We start from the raw sequence: 26903 nt of genomic DNA on the forward strand, positions 1-26903 counted from the left end.
CTATGCTTCCATTGGGTGTTGTAGCTTGTTTACAGAGCTCCAGTGATCCCTAAGGGACTGACGCGCCAAACTTTGAGGTATCGTCATACTTAAGCTCATTTTGTATGACATAATCAATGGCATGTGTTGCGTCATTGAATATCGCATTTTGTTGTATATTGAGTTTTTTTTTCTGAATTAACATACTTCACTATAGCTTTTTAAGGCACTACTTTGGCATCTGCCGACATATCCAGATTACATAGCTTGCGCTTGAAAGTGTTTGTCTACCCTTTTTTAAGAGCGAATTTATTTTTACGTGTTAAGAATTCTTATATCCTTCGTTACTCTATTTTTGCATAATAATTCGAACAAAGGATAACAAATGAAAGTGACGTGTTTATGCAACATACTGCCTGTCGGTCAGAGATGACTTGTATGAGCTCCATCATGTCGGCACCGAATTGGCTAAACGCTTTGACAAAGTCGATGAAGTTGGTGACGCTCTGCAGGGGGTCATGAGGACTCAGCGGCAATAGCGCCCCCACATCCGTCAGCGCCGCGCCATTTAGCGCATCTAGCGCGCTGGTGTTGATATTGAGTTCGTTGAGGCTGCCTGGATTGCCAGGGCGACCCTGGAGATGGTGGATCCCGCTGGCCTGTATCTGCATCTGCAGGCCAAGAGGAGCCTGATGTTGGTGCAACCCAGCCGACTGGTGTTCCTTGTTTGGGCCTAACAGTTGCTTCACCACGACCGTGTCCGCAAGTAGCAGGACCCGCGTGACACTCGAAAGGAGCGTCTTGGCCGCGCGAGCCAGCTTCATTCTGAAAATGATATCGTGTAGCAAACAATCGAAAAAGGACGTATTAGTTAAAAATACAGTATATGTTAAAACTGAGATGATGTAATAGGATGGAACTATAATTGAGCACAGCTTACTAAGGTGTTATCGTTCATGCGCGTATCGTTCGTCTATGACTCATCATTGCGTTGTGTGATAAACAGTTTATTGGTCATATCTAAAGCAGTACTGACTTACTAGGTTAGTCACCGTTTGTGAATTTTCAAAAATATAGTGTCTGCTGTAATAGGTACAATTTGACATTTCATTTATTATTTCGGTTCTGTGTTCAGATATGAGATTGTGTTTCGGAGTAAAGAACTCCAGATCTTGGGTGTCACGCGGAAACATTTCGCTTAGTCTTTATGGCTTGACGCGTAACAATACGTTCAGATAAACAAAATTACACACGCATTTACACGGATGAATCATTTTAATCTGGACGACAACGACCTGAGTTCGTTTCGTGTTAACAATCGTCGCCTAACTTAATCTCAGCGTGTCCTGCCAGCTCCGTAGATACCTCATTTTTTGTGAGTTTTATTCATGCAAAAGAACAGTAATATTACTAAATAGTAGGGTATTTACAAATCTATACTGGAAGACGAGTATATCACAAATCAAGTATGTGTAACTTCCAGTTGTCAAATTCATTCCAACCAGACATACGTTACCAGATACCGTAAGCACGTCAAAAGGCTTACTTATACCCGATGTATATTAAGACATAAGAGTAACAGAGAGACAGAACAAACGTGAACTCCTAACTAAAAAGGGAATTTGCTTTTCGGTAAGAAAAACGTAGGGCTAGAGGCCTAATTTAACCGTTAGCCTACTTTTTCTTGAAATAACTTTTTGAGACAATTTAGTAGGGTACGGCACTTTAGATCACAAGTCGAACAGCAAGTTACTTTAATAAACAGCTCTGATTTAAGTACTCATATATCGGCTTGCTTTCTCTATATATACATATATATAGTGTATATATATATATATATAATCTTAAAACGATGTCATTTAGTGTGTGTTTAGATTGGTAGAGGCGTAAGCACAAGAAGTCAATTGCTTTGTGGCATTTTTTTGGCATGTAATTATAGTTGGATTTGTACCAGCGCTTTTGTTAGATTTCAGAATCAGTTTTATTATCTGGGTAAGCCATTGCCGCCCTGGCAATCAGTGGATGCTCCGGACAGATGCCATTCTTCTGTAAATGCCACTCGTATACTGTGAACTGAGTTTTTGCCTTAAATGAATTCCAACTGTTCACTACATAAGAAAAAACCCTGGCATATGAATTTGTATTTTCGAGCTTCTTGTTTAGACAACTCGACTGGCTAGCCCACAAGAAGCCTACTGTGAGGTTTAATGGATCGCTGATTCTAACTCGACCGCCAGGCAGCCCCGGTATCGCTCCGCCATGTCACAAGCGGTGCTGGATAGATTCGTATCGCATTAGAACTTCGGGTTATTCTGTTTATTCTTGAAGGGGGTTCGTTGTGATCAGATGGAAGAAATTGTCACAAAATTGCTTAGCTGACCGTGATCGCCAATCGGTAAGTAGTACGAGTAGGTATTCTACTGTATCTAATAAACGGTTCGCGAAAACTTCATTAAAATGCATACAAGCATAAAAGGAGACGGACAATCTCTATTGAAAAATCTTTTCTAACCAAAAAAGAGTATTTCGAAACAAGACAGCAGCTTATGGGGATCATCTCCCTCATGGCTGCTAATCTATGGCTATAAACGCGTCGAACACATACAAAAGGTGCCTTGATGTAATCATATCGCTTACGACAGCGGCAGATTATTTTATTATTTCGTTATTATTTTATTATTGTCGTATTACTAAGTTAACAACAACGAACACACATGAGCGAAGTGGGTCCTTCGTCTGACCTCACACGACAGGGTCTTCACTTGCCGATCACTGCCCAGACCCATTCGGTTTTTGTATAAATAGAAACTATTATAACTCGTTTTTTTCGAGGCTAAGTTTCCGAGAGGTAAAATGCACGAGCATTTATCTATTCATAAAAATAGCTTGAAGCGATAAATAATAGTAGTAACTATTATTTGTGAAATAGCATTACGTTCATATGCTACGCCTACAAATGTGTTACCAATATTGTCCGCTTAACAAACAATGTTATAGACTACAAATTTGCAGTTTAATCGATTGTCCTATAGGAGATCATCCTTCAACATCTGTCTGGGGTATGAACGCTACTGCTATGAAGGCCGCCGGGGCAAACAAATGTGACCCGTAGTGACAGTTAAACGACATATCTCAACATAAATCCAGTTCGTCAATCAACAGCTGTCACAACTAAACGCACGAAATATTTCGTGCAAAGGTTATTGATATCCGTTTCGTCAATATGCTGCAAGATGGATATCTTTTTGCATTATTTTTTCTTTTTCACAGAGGTTACTTTGTGGACGATCCGCATCAAGATCTGTTTCATCGCCTGTATACATAAACGTGAGAGCGGCTTTTTAGAGCGATAGAATCAGATATGACATGGCATTAGTAGAAGCTAGGGAAAACGGCCTCGGGTCTTATATGCCTGTGTGTATCTTCTGGGTATGCAAGGGCCTTTATGACCGTCAACTCGATCAATTCATTTGAATCTAAACAGACAGAACCGAACGAACTTCAGAATAGACTTGTGCTGGTCATCGGGCCAAAATCAGAAGTACATTATGATTATAGAGTATTGCGTCAAGGTGATTTCAGCTCGACGGTGTTCTGCTTAGCTTCTGATTGTGCTTGGCCAGACGGAAAGGGTTAAATGAGAAATTAACTGAACCTGGTCATCATGAACAATTCTATCAATTCCCTTTTTATGAGATAGAGCAGTTTTCCTTATAATTAAACTTACTGCCTGTGATGGCTAATGAAGATCGATTTCATGTTCCGCTATAGACTACCGTCTCCAATACTAAGCCAATCAATATTTCGAACGTGACTCGAAGCGATGCCGAAAATCGTTTAGAAGTAAATTATCAAGAAAATACCAAATCGTGCGTACGAATAGAGTTCTTCGTGCAAGTTTATATTTATTTGTCGCTGTTTCCGTCAATATCGAGTACACAATATACACTATACTTTGTTTAAAACCGACCTAAAAACGTTGGATCCTTCAAGAGTATTTTTTGTCTAGCATACTATATTAGTAGTGGTTGTAGTAACAGGAGGATGACATGGGACCGGATAGAGAGGCCCCATCATGCGAAGATGTTCTCGTTTCCACTTCCGAGCCGTTTTCTCCACTTCAATTTCGCAGGCTGTTCTAGCAATGGAAGTTCAGCGGCTGATTAGTTAGCCGCTATAGTTAGTACTATCTATGTAAGCAATATTTATACAACGTGACGACGCTCTTTTGCTCCAGGAGTAGCACCAGCTATTGTTACAAGTATTTTTAATAACATTACTGTTTTTACCAAATCCACTAGATAGACATAAATGCCAGCGTAGTGTCCGCCGCTACGATCGTTGCCGCCGCGGGCTATGGACTGGGTGTATCGAGCGTGGTAGAGTTCCAGGCTTAACTCATGTTTGAAAACGGGGCGGAGCAAATCCAGAGTAACACTCCGTTAGCGGCAAGGCGGTAATAACGCTCGTAACAATAAGGGTTGTAGAGTTGGCAACAACCCAGCCAATGGCCACTGCTCGGTGGTAATTAGTTGGGTGAGTAGATGTCATGGCGGGGTATTCGTGTAATTGGCTGTTCTAATCCTTGCCCTGAAAGACCGTAGGTGATAATGTAAAAAAAATCGTGACAACAAAGATCTATTCCTTTTTCTTTCCCTTGATTTCCTTCTCTTTATCTATTGTACACTTTGTCTAACGCTTTCTCACTATGTGCCTATACTATATATACTATACTGCCTCGCTGAATGTGCTGGAATGAAGCTGGTTAATGTGACCCAAATCAAGCCCCTGTTCGAGCATCCTCCTTCTTTTTGGTTTATACCATCGCTTCGCCAGCTCCCCCAAGGATTGACCAAAAGTCTTGGTGCAAACAGGCTAATGTCGATTGGTGCTCTGAATCCATTACCTTTAGGGGCAGGCAGACCGTGGGCCGGCAGGGAAACCCTGGTCAATGAAGTCGTCACTGTCTGTGGGCTACCACCTCTTCGCCATGCACAGCGCTGCTAGTACCGGTAGCTGCAATCGGCATTATTCGAGGCTGTAAAGAAGCAATGGCAGAGAAAAGGGCCTACTATCCTACAGGCTACACACGGACATTTTAAGCTGGTCATTGCTTTCTCCTCTCAAAGAATGGTAAGTACGCACTGCAAGTGGGACGCCATCAAGTTTTCTGTGAGCTGCTGCATGAAATATCATATAAAAGCTACGCCTTGGTTCGCCGCACGCTGCATAAGGATCAAGGGGATACTGATTATTCCCTTCGTACAGTCGTTTTCTGCCTTCCGCTGGAGCTCTGCTGGGCACAAGCGCCTTTGCCGATCACAGCGATCCATTGCCAAAAAATTGTATGAGTGTACGAGTAACACAGCTTCCATTCCCGTTTCGCCCCAGTGTAGACGATCACTGGAGCAGCTCTCTGCGCTCCTGCTACATTATTACCGTCGCTTGAAATGTCAGCATTCAATATGTGGCATTTTCGCTGAATACGCCGTTTATGGGCACTTTGCTGTCGTCCTTTTCGGCTTCCCCTCCTTGTTCTGAGTATTACACATGTGCAGCCGGTGCCAAACGTCTCTCAACTGTGAACGTCAATGATGGACGATGTTCCATCTCTGATGTTAACAAGGGTCAAGGCATATTCAATGCAGCTGCTATTACTGCTGCTGTTGTCGATTTTTCCAGCGCCTTTCGAACTGTCAGCCTTTCAATAAGTCTTCCAGTTTCTAGTTGTCGCCCGTTGAACGCCTCGTCAGAAAGGTGGACTGAGGTTCCTTGGCCCATCTGGCCACCGGCGCCGCATGACACCGGGTAGGGTAAGCGTGATCAGTCGTTCAAGTCAGTGGGCTTGATGACAGTTCGCTTGAACGAGAAGGGGACGGCTCCCTTTTGAGACTGCAGCTGTTCGTGGAAGAGGTTGTCGTGAGTACGTTGCCCCAAGCACTGCCCTTACCGTTATTTGTGTCGCTAGCGACGCCGCTGCCTGCCTTTGCTCTTCTCCCGCTTAACGGGGTCACTCCTAAAAATCGGGAACCTATTGAGATTTTGGAAACAAATTGAACTATTCGAATATCTTTCTTACTTTCCTCGTCATTTCCTCTCATTCGCCTTTTAAAAACGGGTGAGAGTGTAGGAAAGTATCAGCGGTGATAGGCCTAATAGACCGTCTCTCTGTAGTCATCAATGTAATACTGAACGAGGTAAATACTGGTCAGTACGAGGTCTAGAGTAGAAGGAAAACTACTCAATCGGTAGTACAGGCAAGAAGCGACACCCGCAGCAGTGCTGGTAGGATAGGATACAAGAAAAATCCGTTGATATATTTGTCCCTTCTTCCAATCGGTCTAACGGCGCGATGCGAACTCGTCTATAAAGGTGCCAAGCAGCTGGCCTTTCAGGCCAAACTTTTAGGCTCTATTAGTATATATCTAACCTGAATGTCCATTTGCCTTTCAAAACGCCTAGGCTGCTACTTCGTCCGTGTTAGATGGATTTATTTACATCCTGAGGTTCGTGTACACCTATGCTTGCTTTGGCTCCGCCACCACTTCAACTTGGCCTTTTGCGAATAGCAGTATTGGCTCTGATTAGTACACTTCTGCGGTGTAGCTGACTCGTCTTATTGGTGCGATTTTCTGCCGAATGTGCTTTCCGTTCGACAAGAATTCAAACTTCCACTGCTCGACGCTCCTGTGTTATTAAGGGCAATGCTCGTTCACAAATCGTCCTTTTACCTTTCTGTCTTACCCCTTTTGAGAGTTTCGCTTGTTACTTCTGTGTTATTAAAAATGTTGCGTTCTTGACATATCTTCAAAGCCTGGCAAAAAGAAAAAAAAGCTGCGATTGCCGATGTAGATTAGTTTCAAGCACGCTTTTCAGGCTGCTATGTTCCGTAAAATGAAAAACCTGTATCCCTTAAAATAAAGGAAATTTCGGACCGGTAATGCGGATTGCTTCCAGATAAAAACGGATGCGGTGTAACAATAACAGAGATGGTATAACAACTTTGGTGCATCACGTCTAGGCGTGTAAGTTAGGCTACTGTACTTTCTGAACGAATAAAAGGGCAATAACAAGTAGGTGACGATAAACTGGGATAAGGTACCTGCAGGTTGGTCTCGTATTCTGACACAATTCAGACACAGGAGTAATGTGAGTAGAATATTATTACGAACCTATACAGAAAGCAAAGTTAATTTGAAATCAGCAGCAACGGCATGAAGATGTGATAAAGGCGAAGAGGGCAAAGCTGCAAGAAATAGAAACCCTAACGCTCTAGGGAGTGTAGAAGTGGTTGGTGGAAAAGAATCGCGTTCTGCTATATAAGTAGATACTTTGCCCTCTGTCTGACAGTGAACCAATATCAATATCGATTTCGGTTTGTCCATCAGCGCCGGCAGTTTGCGATAGCCGGCTAGACGTAGTAGTCCTTGTCGAGTATTGCCAACCTTCCTTGACCAGCATAGCTCAGGAGCAGGAACTACCTGTCACTGTCACAACGTTAAAAAATCCTTGTCATTAATGTCAACAAAATTGAACGCAGGGAAAGTGAAGCAAAACCACAGTCCGACTAGATCGTTACTCTCAGTTGTCTTTACCGCTTTGTTTCACACCTCTACGACTATGTCACCTATACAGAGTTATAGGACTGCTTCTCTATAGATTCCTACTACTACTAACGGTGGCTACTTAGACGACAAGCGGAACGACATCCACTTATTTACGATGCGACTGCGTCTTCTGGCTCTATCCTTAAAAACCAGCAATTTTCTCTTTGTTCACTCGCCGTTCCCGAGTGAGTTTATTGCCTACCTAAGAACTTAATCTAGCCTAATCTGGCAGGTTATATTTAAGGCGCTTCCGCTCATCATGTTCTATGCTTCAAATCCGGCCTGATGAGAGGGCCCCACACTGGTTATTGCCGCTAGTACGGTTAAGCTAAGCTGGAGAGTAGTCGATAGCGCCTTACATTTGGCCATGTATTGACCAGTTGGGCCAGTAACTCTATGGACGGTCAGGACTCGGAACGATATTTCTAACTTTTCGAGCCTTCTTCTGTAATAATTGCTACTGGTGAAACACTGATCATCATCACCAGGACTATATATACATATATGAAGAGCTACGACTCATGCTGCTCGATCAATGCTGCTACCGTTACTAGTACTCTTAAACAGCGATTTCCCATTAAGTAGATGGGCAGTGTTAAGTGCTGAAGCTCACAGTAATATTCCGAATGTGTCGAGAACTACAATGATATATTTTAAAGCAGAAAGGAGTCTGCGATGAAGAAAACACCGCGTTTAAAAGGGTAATGCTGCGTAGAAATATCCAGAATACGGTACAAGGAAGTGCGAATGTTCTTGTATTTTTCAATGGGCTTGTAGGTGACAGCGTTGCTGGTTATCGGTAGGTATCATTATGCTTATTGAATGATTGTGCTGCGGATAGTACTCTATATATATAGTGTAGAATATCGTTTATATAGAGCCCACCCCATTTCTAGACTGCACAGTATCTAAGTAGGTAAATAAATTGAAATTCATTCAGTTTTAACAGCTGTATGGCAGCTGTATAATAGCTGGGTGCAAACCAGTGAGTTGCGTGTGGGTAAGAGTAGGGCCGAAAGAGCCCTTAGACTTTTGCTCTATCTGGGTTGTATCGCTGCTCTAGAATCAGCACCGCGGTTGCTCGTCGCGGCCTCCGGAGCGATCAGTCCATGACGTTGTCTGCCCACCTGGCCGCGCCAGCCATGCCTAGCGGGCTGTGAATCATTTTACGTTCAACGTTTGTGTAAACCTTGCGCCCGCTTTTTTGTAGTTTCCCGCTTACCTTAACGCGGTTAACAGCGTCCATACTAACAGCAATGCCACTGTAATAGCAGCGTCAGTCAACCGACCGTTTCCTTTATGGACGAGAAACCATCGCGGTTGCCCTGCCGGTCGTTCGAACAAAACAGACGCAGAGCCTGCACCTGTGCTTACAGACTTATCGTCGCTGTCATTGGTTATCGCCGTCCAAGTCAAAACGTCTCGATTTTAACTCTTGGTGATATGAGAGAAACAGATTTGGTATAACGCAGAGCGTTGCATTTGTAAAGAGGCTGATAGACAGAGCAGGATTTCTACCACCATATCGTTGACCAAACCTGGATCCCTTCTCTGCCCTCCCATATTTTTCTTACCGCATTCACTACGCTCCTTAACTATCTCCTAGACCGGGTGAATCTGGGAGCCTGCATGTTGATTTGCACGTTTGTTGTCAACGGCTACATACCGACTCGGCGGCACTGCAGCGAGTATGCAGTTGTCGCTCACAACGTAGTGAACCTGCCCAACTCTATAAGGTACTGTTTTGGCATCAGCCCATTCCCTTAAATTGCTGTTTCGCGAAGCGTTACGTGGTACGCCGTTACAGTTCTGTCTCCATCCGCCTTTCCTACACACAGCTAGCTTCCGGCCGCGTCATCTACACCATCGGTTTCTGACCTCTGCGCGACTACTCTATCTCACAGTGTCGCACAATACACAGTTGAAGAAATAATAGAAACTTGTTGGTCAAGCATTTGCGAACAACGTTTTGTATAGATTGAGCTCTTCGGAGTCTACTACGAAGGCACGGTAGACGACCTGGAAGCACCGTAGATTGTAACTAATTTATCGCGACCTGCCTGTAATTTTCCTGTGATAACGGTCTTGTCTAATTTCATTGAAGAGGAAGCTAATCGCGAGCAGGAGCATAATAAACGTTGAAGAACGTTACAAAAAACGCTTGCTACAATCGCTGAAAACGTAGACTTTCTAACGGTGAAGGCGTTAATTCAAGATATATTTATTTGCGGTTAGGAGGCATTGGGTCCTTCGAATTTGCGCTACAATGCGACCTAAGATATCAGATTAGATGCTGTGGCATGTCACTCATATCACAATATTTCTAACGTTCCGAAACCGACGTCAAAGAGCATGCACAGGATAGTTACCCAACTTTTGTCTAATATTTATTCGAAAGGGGGCGTAGAAAAAGCGGTGAACAATAGCATAATGACGAATCTCTTTCTGCAGCAATAATTTGTCTATGTGCGATTTTAAGTTTACGATGTTTCTGATCACCTATTCAGGCCAACTTATTGCTTTTATCAGTTGCCAAAAATCTGTTAAACATATAGACGAGGCTTAATGAATTAAACAACAAGCGTCTAAACAAATGTGACACATCAGCAAATGACCAAAGTTGTAAAAATCACACTTAATATGCCTCAACGTTCCGGAAAACCTAGGTCACGTCGTGTCGGATTATAACTGAAACTGCATTAATGTAGTTCTGACAAAGTAGCCCTAATACTGCTTCCTGCACTTGATACGGTTTGGGTCGATATGGTCTGATGGACCCTATAAAAACTAGACTTAAATTACAGAAAGCAATCAAGTTTATTGGATGAAATACCAGTTCTCATCTAGCTTATCCTAATTACCTGTTCGAGTACAGGCCTACGTTTGCACTCTAATGTGGGAATAAACATTTCCATGTCTGCAACTTCAATATACGACACCTTGATGATGAAGCGGTATGCCGAGTGTTTAGTTGGCTTATTGCAAACGTCCATTACATGAGGCCCATTACATAGTAGCACGTTACTTTGATTTTTCTTTTTTCTAGGAGCTAGTTTTTCGTTGTTGGCCTTTTTTTTACAATTTCATCTCGTTTATGCCGCTATTCAACACAAGGACGCGGATGCTTCATTTCTTCTATACAATATTACAGCCGACAGGCACGCACGCTATTGTTGTAAAGTAAATATCCTTCGTTTGCCGCTATTACCCGAGTAGTTAAACGCTGCAAAGCCTACTGGCTCCGCCGCTGTAAATCAGGCAAATATACTCTAAGGCCCTGTGAGTGAGGGCATCTGTAGTTAACAGCAAATATGTAAGCTTGAATCGAGACCTTTGCTTTCTTATCGATTAATTTATCATTGTAAATAATTCGCAACCCGCACATTTAAGTGGCTCTGAATCCTATTAAATCCCTATTAGGCATCGGTTTTAGTGCTGTGCTACGGCGAGGCAACGAAACGTTGAAACAGACATACGGCAAACGGAGGGGCTGTGGGGAAAGGGCTTTTTCAACAAAAAAAAAACGGAGATTAATTTAGAAACTTATTAGATTATTATCACGTATTCAATTAGCTGAAGTAGCAGGGAACAATTATCCACGAAGGGGAAATCTATGGGAGGCATAGATCAAGCAAAAATTGTGGTAGCAATGGGTCCTGTTCAGATAAAGCCCTATGTAATAGTTGCGCTCATTCGATAAATTTAGGAAGAAAGCCTGTAGCCTAGGCGTGAGTAAATCAGAAGTATGCTGCGTAAACCCTGTTTTGTTAACCAGTCTGATACAGCTTAAAATTGCTGTTTGTTCAACAAAAGGCATCTTCAAGCGGATGCATAAGGATCCAGATGTCCGCATATTACTTCGACAGTCAAGGGCTAAATCTAGTTTAAGATTCGATATTAAATTAAAATATGGGTATGAAGACATGAAGTATGAAGACTATGAAGGTATGGATGGACTATGAAGTATACAAAGCAACAAGCCAACATTTCTTTAAATTAAAGTTAAACATTTCCATCTCTAAATAAAGGTGCTAAAACTATACCTTCCAAAAATAAGCTGGACAAAAAGGTTCCAGAGAGTTTTTGCAGTTGTCTGCCGTACAAGTTGTCTACAAAGGAGTTTATTTAGCAAAACCTTATATGGTAACAAGTTGGAATAACGTCTATTGCTTTCTTGATTTTGGGGGCTACAACTGTGCTTGAAAAACTTCAGACCAAACATTCGAGGCGCTGAGTATTTCTCAAAAGCGATACATACACATCGCCAGAGGTGTAACTGTTTATTTAGTTATCAACATCTTTCTGCAAAAATCAGGATACCTTCAAGCGTTTTATTACAACAGTCGCAAATCCTCTAAGCGCCAATACTTTGTTTCAGAGGATCGCATCAGGTGTCGAAACAAAATTGACGCCGTGCAGGATCATACGAAACGACCTTGAGCCTTTGTCTATAAAAGATTACTTGTCAACCAGGTCTTATGCGGCAGGCCGGTTTCGACAGAAGGTTCAAGTTTGTAGATTCTATTCTTCTACTATCCTAAATTTTCCTCGTTACGTACGATTTGTTTCGCTACTTTGGAGCAGTATTACGATGGACGAAATTGAATTCACGACAAAGGGTTGTATTTTAGCAGTTGTTATTCTCAGCAAGTGAAACATAACATATATGTATATGTCTGTGTTCATTTACTTATATACGATGACATTCGAAGGTAATGGCGGTTGAACATTTAGATTTGAATGGAGTTCCAAATGATAAAGGCTATTGTTTCGTATGAATGATTCGTTTATTGCCGCTTTTGGCTGATGGGCCTTTTGCGTGTATCTGGGAAGCCCTGCTAACCCGACTGGTCTACCATTAAAAGCTCGAGGCGTACAGAATATTTCCGTCGAGTCGTAGAGAGAGCCCATACAGCTTTGACTGATACACTTCCTTCAAAACTTGTAGCCAAAAAGTAAGCTTGAAGGCCGATTTGAATGTTGCTAGGTAAAATGCAAAAATTAGAATAATTCTTTGTTATACTCTAATGGAACTAGTTAATCCTGCATTTCAGAACGAGCTAAATATATTTGGTATAATACGTGATTAGGAAAGCTAATGGCGACCGTTAGTCACTTTTTCCAACCGATGCAAGAAATCGCAGTTCCAATTGCGACCTTACTTCAGTTAGGTTTTCTGAGCCTCTATACAACGCTGCGCAAACTTCAACTTCAGAAGATGATATCATTAACGTTTATGCGTGTATGCTCTTGATCTCCTTTAAGTAGAAGTAGTGATAATACACGTAAAAGGGAAACTGAGTTCGCGTTCTGGATTTGTCTGTCTTGTTTATCACTGCGTGTGTTTCTAGTAAGTAGAAACTGTAACCAGAAACACCTACAGACTATTGTGTTCTTAGGTCCTTTCCGGAGTAAGACAAACCGAAAGCTAGTCTATTGGTATCTGAAGAAAGCATCTTGAATCGCTTTTAGCAAAAGCAAGACGGTTCCACCATACAAGATAAGCAAGACCAAGAGTCTGATGGCGGAACTAATGGAAAACTGCCTTTTGTGTATTTGCCCTTTGAAAGTATCAACGGGGTTCGACCAAGTACTGGATTATCTATCACAAACACTTTTAGTGAACACTGGCTTTAGAGACTTGCAAGAGCGATGGAACACATCAAATACTAAATGTTTGGTTATGCAGAAACTGAAATTGTTAACAAATCCGAAATTGTAACCTCCTAAATCGGTTAAAAAATGCTATAATCAAAGCACCCTCCTTGAATCAAGCCTTTGTAGCCAACAACAAAGAAAACCACAAATACGTAGCAATAAGATGCAAATCTGGTTGCTACATATTTGCATATGCGTAAATGAGCAATTTATTATATTCAGTTCATCAAACGGCTGAAGAAGCTTTATCTTAGAGTTAAGTAAAATGGCTCTAAAGAGCCTGGTCTACATGTATCTTTTTTGCCAGTAAGTGAACCTCTTACCTATTTCTACCTTACTATAGAATTCTTTAATCTTCGTCACTCGCACACGACCTAGACGTGGTCGGAAACCGTCGTTCAAAATGAATGCCAAATCGAACGTTACTCGCCATTTATTAACCAAATGGTAAGATAACGAAAAACGTTTATCTGCCTTTATCCTATCACCTAAAAACGAAGGCAGAGAGTCGATTTTGCTCTGTCCAGGCCTAGGTCGCCCCTGCCTTATCTTGATTTCATATCAGGCTGAAACGAGCCGCCTGCCACCTAGACTAGTAGTAGAAAACAAAAAGCTTAAAACATGTATTTAAGTTTTTTCTTCCGCCGGTGCTTCCGCATCCGGCTAATCCTGTTCACCATGTGCACTATGCTTGCTGCGGCCTATCTAGTCCTAGTCAGAAGAAGTGGCAGTCATTTAAATTCTTGCCTTTTCCGGTCAATTTCTGCGCTGCTGCGCATCCGTCTGTGGCATCTGGTACGTGCGACTTCACTACGTTGACACAAGCCGAGCAGACTAGAAGGGGAGTAGTTGGGATAGGCTTTGCGGCTATCTACAAGCTGTCCTATCGGGGTCAAACTAGAAACGAGGAATACATATGCAAATAGGCTTAGCAAAAGCAGGGACCTTCTGTTAGACATCCGCTGTTGCTTCCATGAAACGTGGCAGCAACTAGGAAGCTCCGAGTACCGCTGGGCTCCATTATCGCAATAGCGCCAGCACCCAGCTATCACAGATCATAATTCGTACCGAGTCTCGCTATAGAGCGTACATACTCGACCGTATTCGAAAGTGCATTGATGTATGGTTGTTTTACGGTAGCTAGTTTAAAGCACAATTGCATGTGTAAGAGTTCTGCGAAACATACATTGGAGTATACTGATAATCGCACTACAGCTACGTAAAAGGCATAAAATTGCATTAGATGGTTTATAAACGATAGAACATGGTTTCCTTGCTCGTCTATATATATATAAATATATATATATATATATATATGTATATGATTTACATGAAACAAGAATGTAGTAAATTTCCGATTGAGTGACACTCTGTTGGAATCCATTTTACCTAATCGCTCTATGCATATTACCCCTTCTAAAAATTCCTTTCTCAGCACATTTATGATGAACTAAAATGATGAAAAAATTGTATAGTCTCTGCAGGATAGTAAAAGCCTTTTTAACTGATTAGTTGCTGGTTCGATCGCTTATAAAGGGGCAACTAGGTTTAGCTCTGGTAGGCGATGTTTAATGACGCTCCAGGGAATGGGTGGGTACGCTGAAATGGGCTGGTTAGTCAGAATAAGATTATTTATTGAAGGGCCCTTCAATTCGCAGTACCAGGAGACGGTTCCAATCTAAACGAAGGTCAAAAGATTAGAGTCTGTGTCTAAAATCGTGCCGCGCACTACGAATTCAGTGCCCCAGTAGTTGTCGAGAGAGCTCCTAGGAGCGAAAAGGCCATGGTATTATGTTAAATCGCTTTTCATCAACCTACGGCTTTTCTTTCGAACCTTCGACTATTGAACGGTATCATCTATCTGGCGGATGACCGTGCTTTCTTCATGTGTATCGCTGCCACGCAACTATAACCAGCGCTCGATGAAGTCACTAGAGGGGGCCTACCCCGTCTTCTGCCTCTGGATGTTCTTCTAGGTAAAATAACGTCAAAGTATGTAGGATGAACTGTTGCTCAGGGTGAACGGTAGCTGTGGGATGAAACTTCGTTCTTTCTTTCTTTCTCGTGTTCCGTTTCCTTATTGTCGTCTGGCCGGCCTCGACGCGGGCCAAACGAATGTGCTGGACGTGTCCAGGCGACACAGAGGCTTGTGGCTTATTGAGTTCACACTCGCTTGCCAAAGGGCTTCGCGCTTTGACCGTATTTTGCTTATTTCCGGACCTGGTGTTTTTAGGTTCAGCTACGACTAACTGGCTTGCAAAGCGAGTTCCATTCACTGAATCCTAAGCTGAATTATTTTAGACTGAAATGGGTGTAAATTGCATGTATATGATGCAGAAAATTGGTCTCTACGAGTCTTGGACTTAGTACGACTTAGAGATTATCCTATTTTTCTTTTTCTGCAAATCTGTACGTCACGCCGTTTCGCTGTTGCCCGCCTATCGACTTTATTGTCATCCTTAAGCCCGCAATGTAAATTTCATCTATACAATCACTTCGGACTTGTGCTTTCCTCCTATGTATCATCTGCTGTTTGGAATAGCGAAGGCGGAGGTGTTACGTAGCATAGCCTGGGGGTGGCTACGTGGTCACGCTTCAATTTCTGACAGACGCCAATTTCTCTTTTTTGAACATTTTTATTCCTCTTATTCTGGCTAGGGCGAAAATACGTAAAAAATTAGTACTTTATTTTCTTTTGTGTAAGCGCAATAGAATGTATTCCTTGGAATCTGTTCCTTCGGCCGTTTGAGCTGAGACCTTCCTGTATATGTACTGCTGCTTACCATGTTACCCCAAATTCCGCCATGCGCCACTCACAAGTAGAAAATAAGAGCGTGGACATGAGCTCAATGGGTGTAGGGCGCACAGTAAAATACCCATAGAAGACGACGTAAAACCATCACAACTGCAACTCAACGACGCTCTAAACATTTGCTCGTCTGCTCGAGAGGTTCTACCCTGTCAACTGAACTACAAACGGACCCGGCTAAGTTGCTGATACTGCTGTTATTTTAACAAGCATGTCGACAGGAAAAGCAGGAAAAAGGGGACGAAGCTAAAATGAACCATGATAGTGAAGCGTGCGGTAATGAAGGACCGATTCAAGATGGTAACAACGATAACAGGAGTATGAAAAAAAAAACTTCCGCTATCGCCTTGCGTTTTTTCTTCTAGTCTCGGAACGTATGGTTACGACCAGTATATCTCTATCGGCGTACAAAGTGTGTATGCAGATTCAAAAAGTGATGACACGACTCCCGACGGCAAGCATCGTATCAAAAGTACGGCCTCCAAACAGAAAGCATTAGAAGTTTGTGTGTGGACGACTGGCCATGTCATTGTATGTACTACGAGGTGATAGTTTTAGTGGTAGCTTCACCTTTTGGCCATCGGTTCCATCTTTGGTCTTAAAGCTTGGAACGATGTAGCGAACCGCAAAATAAAAAATCCGACTTAGCTCTCCGTTCACCGTTTCGAGAAGTATCTCAAAATATATTATCGACAGTCATAGCGACTATCTATGCTTTTTAACTGGTACATTTTCTCTCTTTCTGTGATCCCAACCTTGCCCGTTCCCTGTTTTTTTTTTCGCTTAATTGCTAGCAGTTTTTATCTCTTTTGCTAAGGTTGAGAAACCGGGATATTCGAAACATTGGCCCCCCTGGCCAGAACCAAATAGTACAGTCCTACACCGTCTGATTCGTTCGCTACATTAGTCTTCTGAAGCTTGAGTGATTAGTTCTTCTGTTTCGTCCCTTCCATACTGTTGGATGTACTGGGAATCCACAGCGTAAAAGTTTTCTTGACCATCTGTTCATGCATCCACAGAAAGCAGTGGAGCAAGGATTGGTTCTAAAATGCCCTGCACATTCCCAATACACAAGCTGGTGTATGCCACAAACACAGAGAGACGCGGCAGCCCGATAGGCCAACTATACGTGCATATTCTTGCCTAAAATAAGCTCGTAACAGGCTTGAAAAGCTTCATTTGACGCGCAATCACGGTTTCAACATGGCGTTCGATCAATAGACTGTGGATTGAAACGGGATCACTAGAGAAACCGCTGAAGAAACCGGATTGAATCGGCGTAACTCACAACACTGACGAAACTGAACGGCTGTAGCTCTCCGCAGAGGCTCAGTAAACTTCTTTCGCATCTTTGCGCCTTTGGTACAAGGACACTAACAACAACCTACACATAATTAGACAGTACCCTCTATCGCTATCGTTAATACTCTCGTTAACTTCATCTAGTCCGACGTTCATTGTCGTTGCTGTCATCTGCCAGCCCCGCTCTGTATTTTTTCTTCGCGAGATTACGTAGCCGACCAACAGCCTGCGCAGGCCTAGTTCTGGATGGAACGAGGCACAAAAGAGGGACTGCAAACTTTAGCGAAATAATGTGAGGCTCGAATAACTTAATCGAGTTTCGCACACGAGCGCCGTTGCAAATTGAGTTCTTCGACTACTGGGCTTGACAGGGGCATCAGAACAGATTGGGGGTTTCCGTTTTCTGCCAAGATAAAGTGACGCAATTACCAACTTATTCTTTATCGGAGCCAGATTCGGTTCGGGGAATTGATTGAGGCCTGAGGAATTTGTCGTGGTGGAGCCAGGACAAGGCCATCTTTCGACTTTATCATTGTGTCACCTTGAAGAGCTTGCACACACCGGATAGGCAAACAGAGATATACTGCAAAGGGCTACTACAGTCTATTTCGGTTGGTGTCCGGCGGTTAAAACTGGCTCGCCAAAAACATATCATTGTTAGTATTACTAACCACTAATTGTCATCCACTGACGACAATTCGCGTACAGATTGTAGTGGTGACGATTTCTAATAAGAAACGATGGTTACGACGAGAAAATTACGTTTACTACTAACAATCTGACTACCACACATACACCAGATCTGTGCCTACGCTCTGGTGAGTTCTTTTATAGACCATAAGCATTTTACTGGATAACAGTGGCGGAGGCTGCTGCTGATACTTATTCGGACAATGTGGCTGACACTAGGATGATCAGACATCGGCACCATTCTGTACATTGAGATATAAGGGGTGCCTGATAACGTTACTGAATGGATTTGCTAATGTTTGACAATCCACACCCTGTCTCGCCAGGTGTACACACAAATAGAATCGATAAAATTTGTGTGACACGAAGGACAAACCGCGCTTGTGAGCATCAACAAATCATTAGCATAGTGCGTATAGGAAACCAAAACAGTATCGTATGAATAGGCTTAAACACCTGAAGGCAAGCTGGCAACTGTGGATGCGGCCGCTTTACAGCTGTTACTACTGCTATTTAGAATATACGTGTATGTATTTAGAGCCGTTAATAACTGTGTGGCAAAAATCACTGCCACTTAAACTGGTCGAGGAAAATGGTTAGCTGGTGCCTTTGATGATTGCTTCTTATCTTACCTTCCCTCTTTTTCATTGCCGTTTCATCGGAGGATACGTGTAGAACGGCATAGCTAAATATAAAATACAGCAAAATTTTGTAAACATTTTTCGATGTCGTCACTGTGTGTCAGAGAAATTTCATTAGGGCATCCAACTGAATAGCAGCTTTAAAAGGGGATTCTTTTGAACTCCGACATGTTACCGGCACCAATATCTGCCACAGAAACTATGCATTGAAGGTATTTAACAAACACATTCCTAGACTACTGGTCTAACTAAATATAACACTGAAAGTGCATACTTGTTTCTAATCGTCCCTAACAGGTAAGTTTTTTCATTTGCTGACAACTTAAACGGGTAAAATATACATATCAATTCTGTTTAGAAGCCAAAAATTGTTAGCATAAGGCTACCAAGGTTGGCAATAGCCACTAATAGAAGCCTATGATTATACAATGTTAAACCCCGTCTGATTAACTTTGACTCAGAAAACACAAGTGACTAATGTAAGACAAAATTCTGACGCCGGTAGGAGAAAATTCGTGGGTTCTTAAAACGCTCGTAGAACAACGAAAAGATATTTAAATTAGAGAAAAAAAAAAAACAGTTGAATTACTGAGAAATCCTGAGACGATTAACGAGCATTTGTAACTTTTTTTTTTAGAGTAGTACATTTTATATAGTCAAAATATAGCCTCGCAACGTCCAACGATATACTCAACAGGCACAGGAAACTCGGCCAAGCTAAGAAAAATCTAGCCGAGAGTTTGGTTACATATTATGAACAAACAAGGTCTTTTAATAAAGCCACTCCCCCTTTTCACTTAACTAGTTCGGAAAAAAGCTGATATTTACTTTCTCCGCACGTCAACTGTCTTTATAAAAGTAGGTAGTATATAAAAGCATATATATATATATATATGCTTTTATATACTCTATTTGGCAACCATTGCCGCTACCTTGTCTCCAATGTGATCCAGTCGGCTCTACGTACCACTGCAGCTCTCTTTTTGGTTTCCACTACAATATAGGAAAGTGAATTCTAGAAAAATTTTACTGGAGAGGATCCAGATACTTGCAGAGGGCTATTGCCCTAAGAGGAGCCTTTTAGTAGAGAGTCTACTAAGTTCTCCCTTGACCCAAGTCCACCGCCCCCATTTGACCATATACTGTAATCTGAACTACCCCTGCCAATCGCGCAGGAGATGCCGCCATTGTCGTCAAGCTTAGGCTTCTATTGTCTGCTCTCCGTTTACTTCTTTGCGGTGGTGTGCTCTCCAAGCATTTACTTCTCTCACCTGCTCGCCTACAGTACGATACCTGAATATATTTGAATGGCCATGGCAAGCTCTGCTGACACTGGCGTCGTCGCAGACCTTGCCAGATGAAGATAGGGTTTGCCTACAAATACGTTCACGTGTGGGCTGATGTGGTTATGTGCAAGTCAATGCTGTAGGCGTGACGGCCAACAGAGCTTAGCGGCTGCGGGATGCTCTAGCGACACGTTGACAAAGACATAGTCGTAGAGACAGCAAAACGTAGATAGCGGCAGGCTTAGATGCCCAGTACATTGTCGTGATTCAGCGACACGCCCATATGTATCGCATCGGTTGAGCGGTGTAGCAGTATACCGTGACGCCTCGACGGGCACCGCATCTGATACGCTCGTCTAGTCAAGGTGTTGCCAACGACGACCTTAATTTCGGGTTCAATATGACCATAAAGTTGGCCTTAATTATATTGCTAAATAGACAATGAAACGCTACTCCTTTCTAAACTATGATAAGGATATGTATATTTTAATTGGCTTTTAAATCCAGCTAGCGTTATTAGAGTAGGTGAATGGCGCGTTTGCATGGAGACCAGTTGGAGGGATTATGTGTACTAATGTAACGATATTTACACTGGAAAGTCGCAAGGACAACTTTAAATAACCTTGTCACTGATAGGCCGTATATGTGTATTCCTAATTAGATATGACTTAAATATACGCTGTATGCGTATGTAGCCTTCAAACGGTTAATTGTAAGCTAGATCTACACTTTATATATACATATATATATATATACATATTTTCAACTACGTCCTTCTACAGCTGCCAAAGGGATCATCTCCAGATATTGTATAATTTTCATATAATTCTATTAGTATAGGTCTATGAGGGATTTGCTCTCAAAGACAGCCACAGGTGCGAGTATTGTGCCAACCCACCCTAGGTTATTTACATAAGACACGAAACGTTGTATGTAAATTACATACCGGTATTGATTCTCATGTGAATATTAACACGGTCGTCTTGCCTAACTATGTGCTATTAATCTAAAACGAACTGCCTAATAAATGTAACATTAACAAGTACAACATGGGTACCAACGTAAACGACTCAGTATGTAGTACATACCTGCAAGGTTCGTGGACGTCGTCGATACCTGGTCGTAGGTCGCAGATCTGCTCGACGACATTTGAAGCGAGACGTGCGTCCTTACACGCCTCGAACATCTGCAGTTTCGCTTCAGGACTGTCTCGCGCGATGCCCTCACCCAGTGCGAGGAACTTCTCGACGGAGACGTGCAGCGCCTGGCCGACGCGCAGCATGTCCCGCGCCGACGTCTCCTTACATGAACCCGAGGGTCCCAGCGCGGCCCCAAGCCCGGCCACCAAGCTGCCCGTAGCACACACCATATCGGCGTCGACCAGCGGGTCCACTGACACCACACCTCCCACACTAACCGGAGCGTTTGACTGAAATATATGGAAAGTCAAAACAACATACATAGCCAATTAACAGTATAAGCAGGTTGCAGGAACAGGTAGCAAAAAATTACCCATTTGCCTATAGCAGTATCAGTACAGCAGTAATGGCTAGTGAAGCTCGTTATATACTTTATATAACTCATTGGTTCTATGCAAGACACGTGCTTATCCTGTTGCCACGAGAACCATCGATACCAACATTACACATGTAGGTATGTATACGTAAATGCAACGATAGTCATGGCAACGAATCGAAGGAACTTGTGTTATCTAGAAATATCTGGAGTATATGACATATAGGAAAATGCCGGACATATTTAGTAAAGACAGACAGCAACTAGCTGCTCCGTTCCCTGCTATATAATAATAATTATATAATATATATATATTATAATAATTATATAAGACATATGCCTTTGTTTAGTAAATTTAACTTGGCAGTCCTTTTCTTTTAAACAAAACCTTGCAGGAGAGCATTACGTATCATAATCATTAGGTGCTTACATGACGCGGGATTAGTAAGAACGAACTAATAACAATATATATTGTTAACGTGCACACCAGTGTATGCAGAGAAGAAGGTCAAAACTCCACCTTTCAGATGTACTTTATCGAGTCGAACACGATCCTAAACAGCCCTGCGTCGTGCCCTATCGTCCATTCAATACTTGTAGAGCCGAAAGAAACTAAACACGGTAATCTTTTCTCTTAGAAAAAGTATAGAAGTTTGCTCGCCTAGCGTGCAACCTTACGCAACGGATACAACCCCGCGCCGTTCGACTGCCAGTGAAAATGACGCACCCCATAAAGGTGTGGCTAGCCTAAGCGGCTTGCCACGACGTAGACGGAAACTCACGGTCCTAGCCCGGGCCATAAACCACTCTCAGGTCTGTCTAGCCAAACAGGTCTGCCTCTGTAAGCAGGCAAATTTGGCCTGCGTCAAGTGTTGGTTGCAGCCTACACTGCAGTACTAACCCATTCCGCCGCCCGTGGACTCCCACAGCTATTTGCCCTTCCCTTCTATCATCGTGTCGTATTCTTTCTTCTCTGTCCACTTACATCCCGCTGAGCTGCTAATGCAGCCAACTAGGCAAGCGACTCTACTGCTCGGATGCTCTTTTAGACCGCTGTTATCACGAGTTAATGTGCTCCACTCTGTTTCGTCCCATTAAGCGTCCCACAGATGCGTTCGAATTCTTTTCTATTCTGAAGTCGAGTCAGTCGGCTCGTTCCGCTTGTTGTCGTGCTCGCTGCCCTTATTGCTGTCGGTGGCGGCAGCGGCGGTGATGACTACGAAAGCATTTACGAGAAGTTGTCAACATAAGTTGCCTATGCATCGGTACTATTCAACTTACGGGAAGTAGATCCTCAGAAATCATTGAGTGGTATTTAGTATATAGGTGATGTAGGCTTCAGTATGGTAGGTGAATGCGCTTAGCAACAGCATTGTAGACGATCCCCCTGATTGTTAGAACGTTGGTGACTGCTCGTAAACTAGAAAAATGATATGCCTGCAGGATAGCCCTAACGCACTTCTTACAATAACGGCGGAAGCTTTAGGCCCACATTACTTGTAGGGCCGCTATAGCACCGTGTTTCTTTCCGAAGCCGTTTGTATACGTCGGAGCAATCCACTCTCTTTTGAAAGTAAGATGTAGTAAGCGCCAACAATGACGGGAAACCATTCCTCCTACCCATAGTCCGCTTTTGTTGTTCCCAATGCAAATGACATAAGATCATTGTTGTAGAATAAAACCGTTTTAAAGTGCACTCAGGTCTGTATTTGTAGTCTTCAGCAATAGGTACAAATAACGGTGAATGATTAATATGCACGTAAACGAAATATCCTTGTGTACGTCGTATATAACAGATACGTAGCTCATGTAACTAATAGGTAGGACGGTGTGCTGGGAAAATAGTGCATTTCTCTTCCAGCTGGATTGCTACCGCTTTACCAAAAGGCAAATTATTTTTTGGTGCTGGTTATTCTGGCCTTTTAGGACAAAATAAGCCTGAGACTACAGACGTTAAAAAGCCTCGCCGTCGCATTATGTTATAATGTTGAGTTCTTTAGATTAGCGTGGTAAAGCAATAACAACATACGAGATAATCCTTAAAAAGCTGCACAGTTATTACGCCAGGGTTGGTCGAAGCTCCTAATAGCAACAGCGCCTTGGATGTGACCCGCCGCATGGAACTTGCCTCAAAAACATAACGTACTTCAATATATCTGGGGTTCTATCAATGAGCCACACATTCAACACATTCGAGCGAGTCCTAAAAGCAAATACAAGATGAAGCAAAAATGAATGACTTTAAATAAACTAAAGACATTTGGATTCCAGGATGTTCATTGCAGGCCCGAAACACCTGCAACTGGCTGTGTGACGAGGATGCCTTGGCTTCTTCATGAGCACTTCACTGCCATAACTTTCCTCAGGACTATCTAAGGACAAAGGTCGAAGGAGAAAACAATGAGTAAGGATAAACGAGCCGTCTTTTCTAGGACCATTCTACGTAGGACATTACAGCGGTGGCAGCAGAATCGCAGGAATAAGCGGGAGCTGATATCCGGTCCTGTTTCAAGGACAGCACCCAATAGCTACTTATGTCTAACGCATATGACAAGCCTTCGCCAGGGAGTAACATCCATCAGCACTTTGATGATTGCAACCGTAACACAGAGAAGCTTGCACTGTTTGTCCCTGTTCTGTTGGGAAATATCGAAGCTTTTTCCTTAGGAGTCGCATCAAAGGTAGCGAACCATTGGCCTGGCGGCCATCCTTAACGGAGGCCACTGTCAGGATGTGTCTCCTGCAACAGAATGGCATTGGACCGACCTTCGTCCAATAAGTATGCTAAGCGGCTTACGCCGCTAGTAGCTGTGCTTTTAATGAATGCGTGGTAGCTATCTTTGTGACCATCGAAGTGACATTTGACTAGTCCAATTGGTTTGAATCAGTCGTGCGATATGTAAGTACCATTAATTTGTATTCCATGATGTGTTCCATCTTAACAAGATCCGACACCCGGCCTCAATTTCCAATTGATGTCTTGAAGCCTGTGTTGGCCAAACTACCCTGGGGATCCCAATTCCGTTGACGATTTGAACAGTCAACGAATTCGTACACCACAGTTAATTTCAATTTTTAAATCGCTACAAGTCTTGCCTGATAGTAAAAGTCTTTCCAGTTCTAAGTTATATATTGGCTTCAGGAACAGTGCACCAGCTCATTGACTAGCTAGATAACAACAAAGTATTTTGCCTTGGTAAAGCTAGCAGTATACCAACAGTTTACCGCTTGCTGCCACCGTCAGACATTAAAGCTCGCCCCCTTAACAAAGCGAAGCAGGATCAGATGGCTCCTAAGACGAAACAGTGGCTAAAGTAGACACTGTTCTCAGCATCCCTCGTCAGCCGATGGCTACATGCGTAGGCCGCTTCAGGTACAAGCCGTGGTAACTTATTCCTTGCCTTAGGCATATCCGCGTACTCGTCATAGCAGCGACCTCCCTATTCTGTGCTTGCTCTATCGCTATTGTCTACTGTAGCAGAGCTCTTTGGAAATTCTCTTGGACGGTTGCTCGCAAGATTGCCTTTTTGTTAAATTATGTGTATAGCGATCCCGCGGCTCTCGCTACATCGCTCTTTCATCGCTCCGTCAGGACCTGGTTCATGCCCCAGCGTTACCTCCTGTTCGTTGTCCAGAACGACGGCTACTACTAGGGGCAACTAAAAAGACAGCATTGATAACCTTACAATTAGACGGCTTCCGTTGGCAAAGAACATTGTTTTGTGACGGAACTTGCATTAATTGCTTTATTCTCACTATCTTTTTCTGTTAATTGCCTTTTCTCTCCCCCTTTTCCGCTCTCAATAGAAAGAACCATATTGAAACATCCTATCAATCTAGTCACTTTATTTATAGATTGTGTTTCCCAGTGAGATTCTGCCTTTGTCGGTACGAAACATTGGTCCAGATTTACAGGGGCACGGCACCTGAATTGGGGCGACCTTTGGCGGACTGTTTATCGTTGCGGAGGTGCGCTTATTTGCTGTTCCTGCTGCGAAAGCCAGTCCTTTCTGACACAAAGCTACAAACTCGTTACAACGGGCAATAGTAATACGAAATGTAAGCAAAGATCAGCAGCTCATTCAATGTGTACGCGCTAACAAGATTTTAAGTGTTTTGGGTTACATCAAAGAACCGCAAATGAACCGTATGCAACAGCGAAAAAAGCAGAAGCAGGTTCCAGTCCAATATGGCAGAAAAGCGACAAAAAAAGAACAGTGCGGACTTGAAAGTTAATCCTGGCCGTGTGATGGTGCATTTTTAGTGATTTTTGTGGTCTGATCAGAGGGTTAGTAAAGACATTTGCTGTGAATGAGCGTACGATGTCGCAGATCGTTTACGAAGACTTTAGGTGCGCATTTTATATTATAAAGTCTGTATATATATATATATATGTATATAGGGACCATACAACTAGGAAATTTGATGAAACAGTAAGTCATCTTTGATTTTCTTCAGACGAGAGATATTCATCGTCGATGAAAAGATGAGCACCTGACGAGGTGCTTGTTGTGGGTAGAAGCAAATTTTCGGCCAAAGTTTACCTTCTCAATGCGGCGGCCAGTTAAAAAAAGAGCTTGTTCCAGAAAAATGAACCAATCGCTAAATAATTCATCTACATATTCTACAAACTGTTGTACAACCATGGACATCTGCCCGATAGTGCAGCAGTTCATACAAGCCGATTGGTGGTTGAAAATACAAGCGGGTTCTGGGATAAGCACATATGGTCATCAAACAGCTTCGATTTGAACCGGATAGAGAGTTACTTAACGAGCGTCCGAAAGGCCTGGACATGATATCATCGAATCGCTCTCGCACACTATTAAGAAATCGTTCGATGAATTGCAAAAACGACATTTGAAACAAATCTGTGACTGGCCTAGGACCGGCCTCGAAGCTTTAGTCGCGGTGAACGATGGCTATAATGATGACTATCAAAAATGACACCTTTAGCACTTGTGAAGAAAAAATTAAACATCTATTTTTTATTTAAATACAGTTTTAAAAATAAGGCATAACAAAAAAATCTCAACTGAGGTGCCGCAGTGTGCAATGTGGGTGTGCGTAGTCTTTTCGTGCCTAAAAATTACCGTGTGTATTGTCACATCAAGACACAGTAATTTTAGAGCTTTTAAAAATATAGCTTTTTAGATATGTACACTCAATTAAGATGCTGGCATTACCAGGGGTGAGACGAATTTACAACAGGCCTCAAAGCCCTATCCATCTTCTTGTCATCCACTATTAAACATGCAATCACGACTACAAACGGCATTCATAGCAATTGTCTCTTCCAAACCAGCTGCACTTATAACAATAGTCTGTTTTTCGTTAAGCAAACGGCAAATATCTTCTTTTACTACAACTTTTGCTCTTTTCCCTTTTTTCTCTGCCCTTCTTTTCTTGTTATCTA

General features: G+C 42.6%; 1 protein-coding gene across 3 annotated transcripts in view; it reads right to left on the reverse strand.

The window, feature by feature from the left end:
- alpha-Catr (alpha-catenin related) overlaps window positions 1-26903 on the reverse strand; it is a 121401-nt gene that overhangs the window by 53967 nt on the left and 40531 nt on the right. For all 3 annotated transcript variants that reach the window (XM_086990690.1, XM_086990691.1, XM_086990692.1), the window contains 2 exons: window positions 21061-21401; window positions 393-804 (listed from right to left, as the gene is read on the reverse strand). In XM_086990690.1, the coding sequence (XP_086846816.1) occupies window positions 393-804; window positions 21061-21401 (753 nt within the window). The remainder of the gene's footprint in view (window positions 1-392; window positions 805-21060; window positions 21402-26903) is intronic.

The sequence above is a fragment of the Varroa destructor genome, unplaced genomic scaffold (assembly GCF_002443255.2).
Source record: "Varroa destructor unplaced genomic scaffold, Vdes_3.0 BEIS01000005.1, whole genome shotgun sequence".
NCBI classification, from domain to species: domain Eukaryota; kingdom Metazoa; phylum Arthropoda; class Arachnida; order Mesostigmata; family Varroidae; genus Varroa; species Varroa destructor.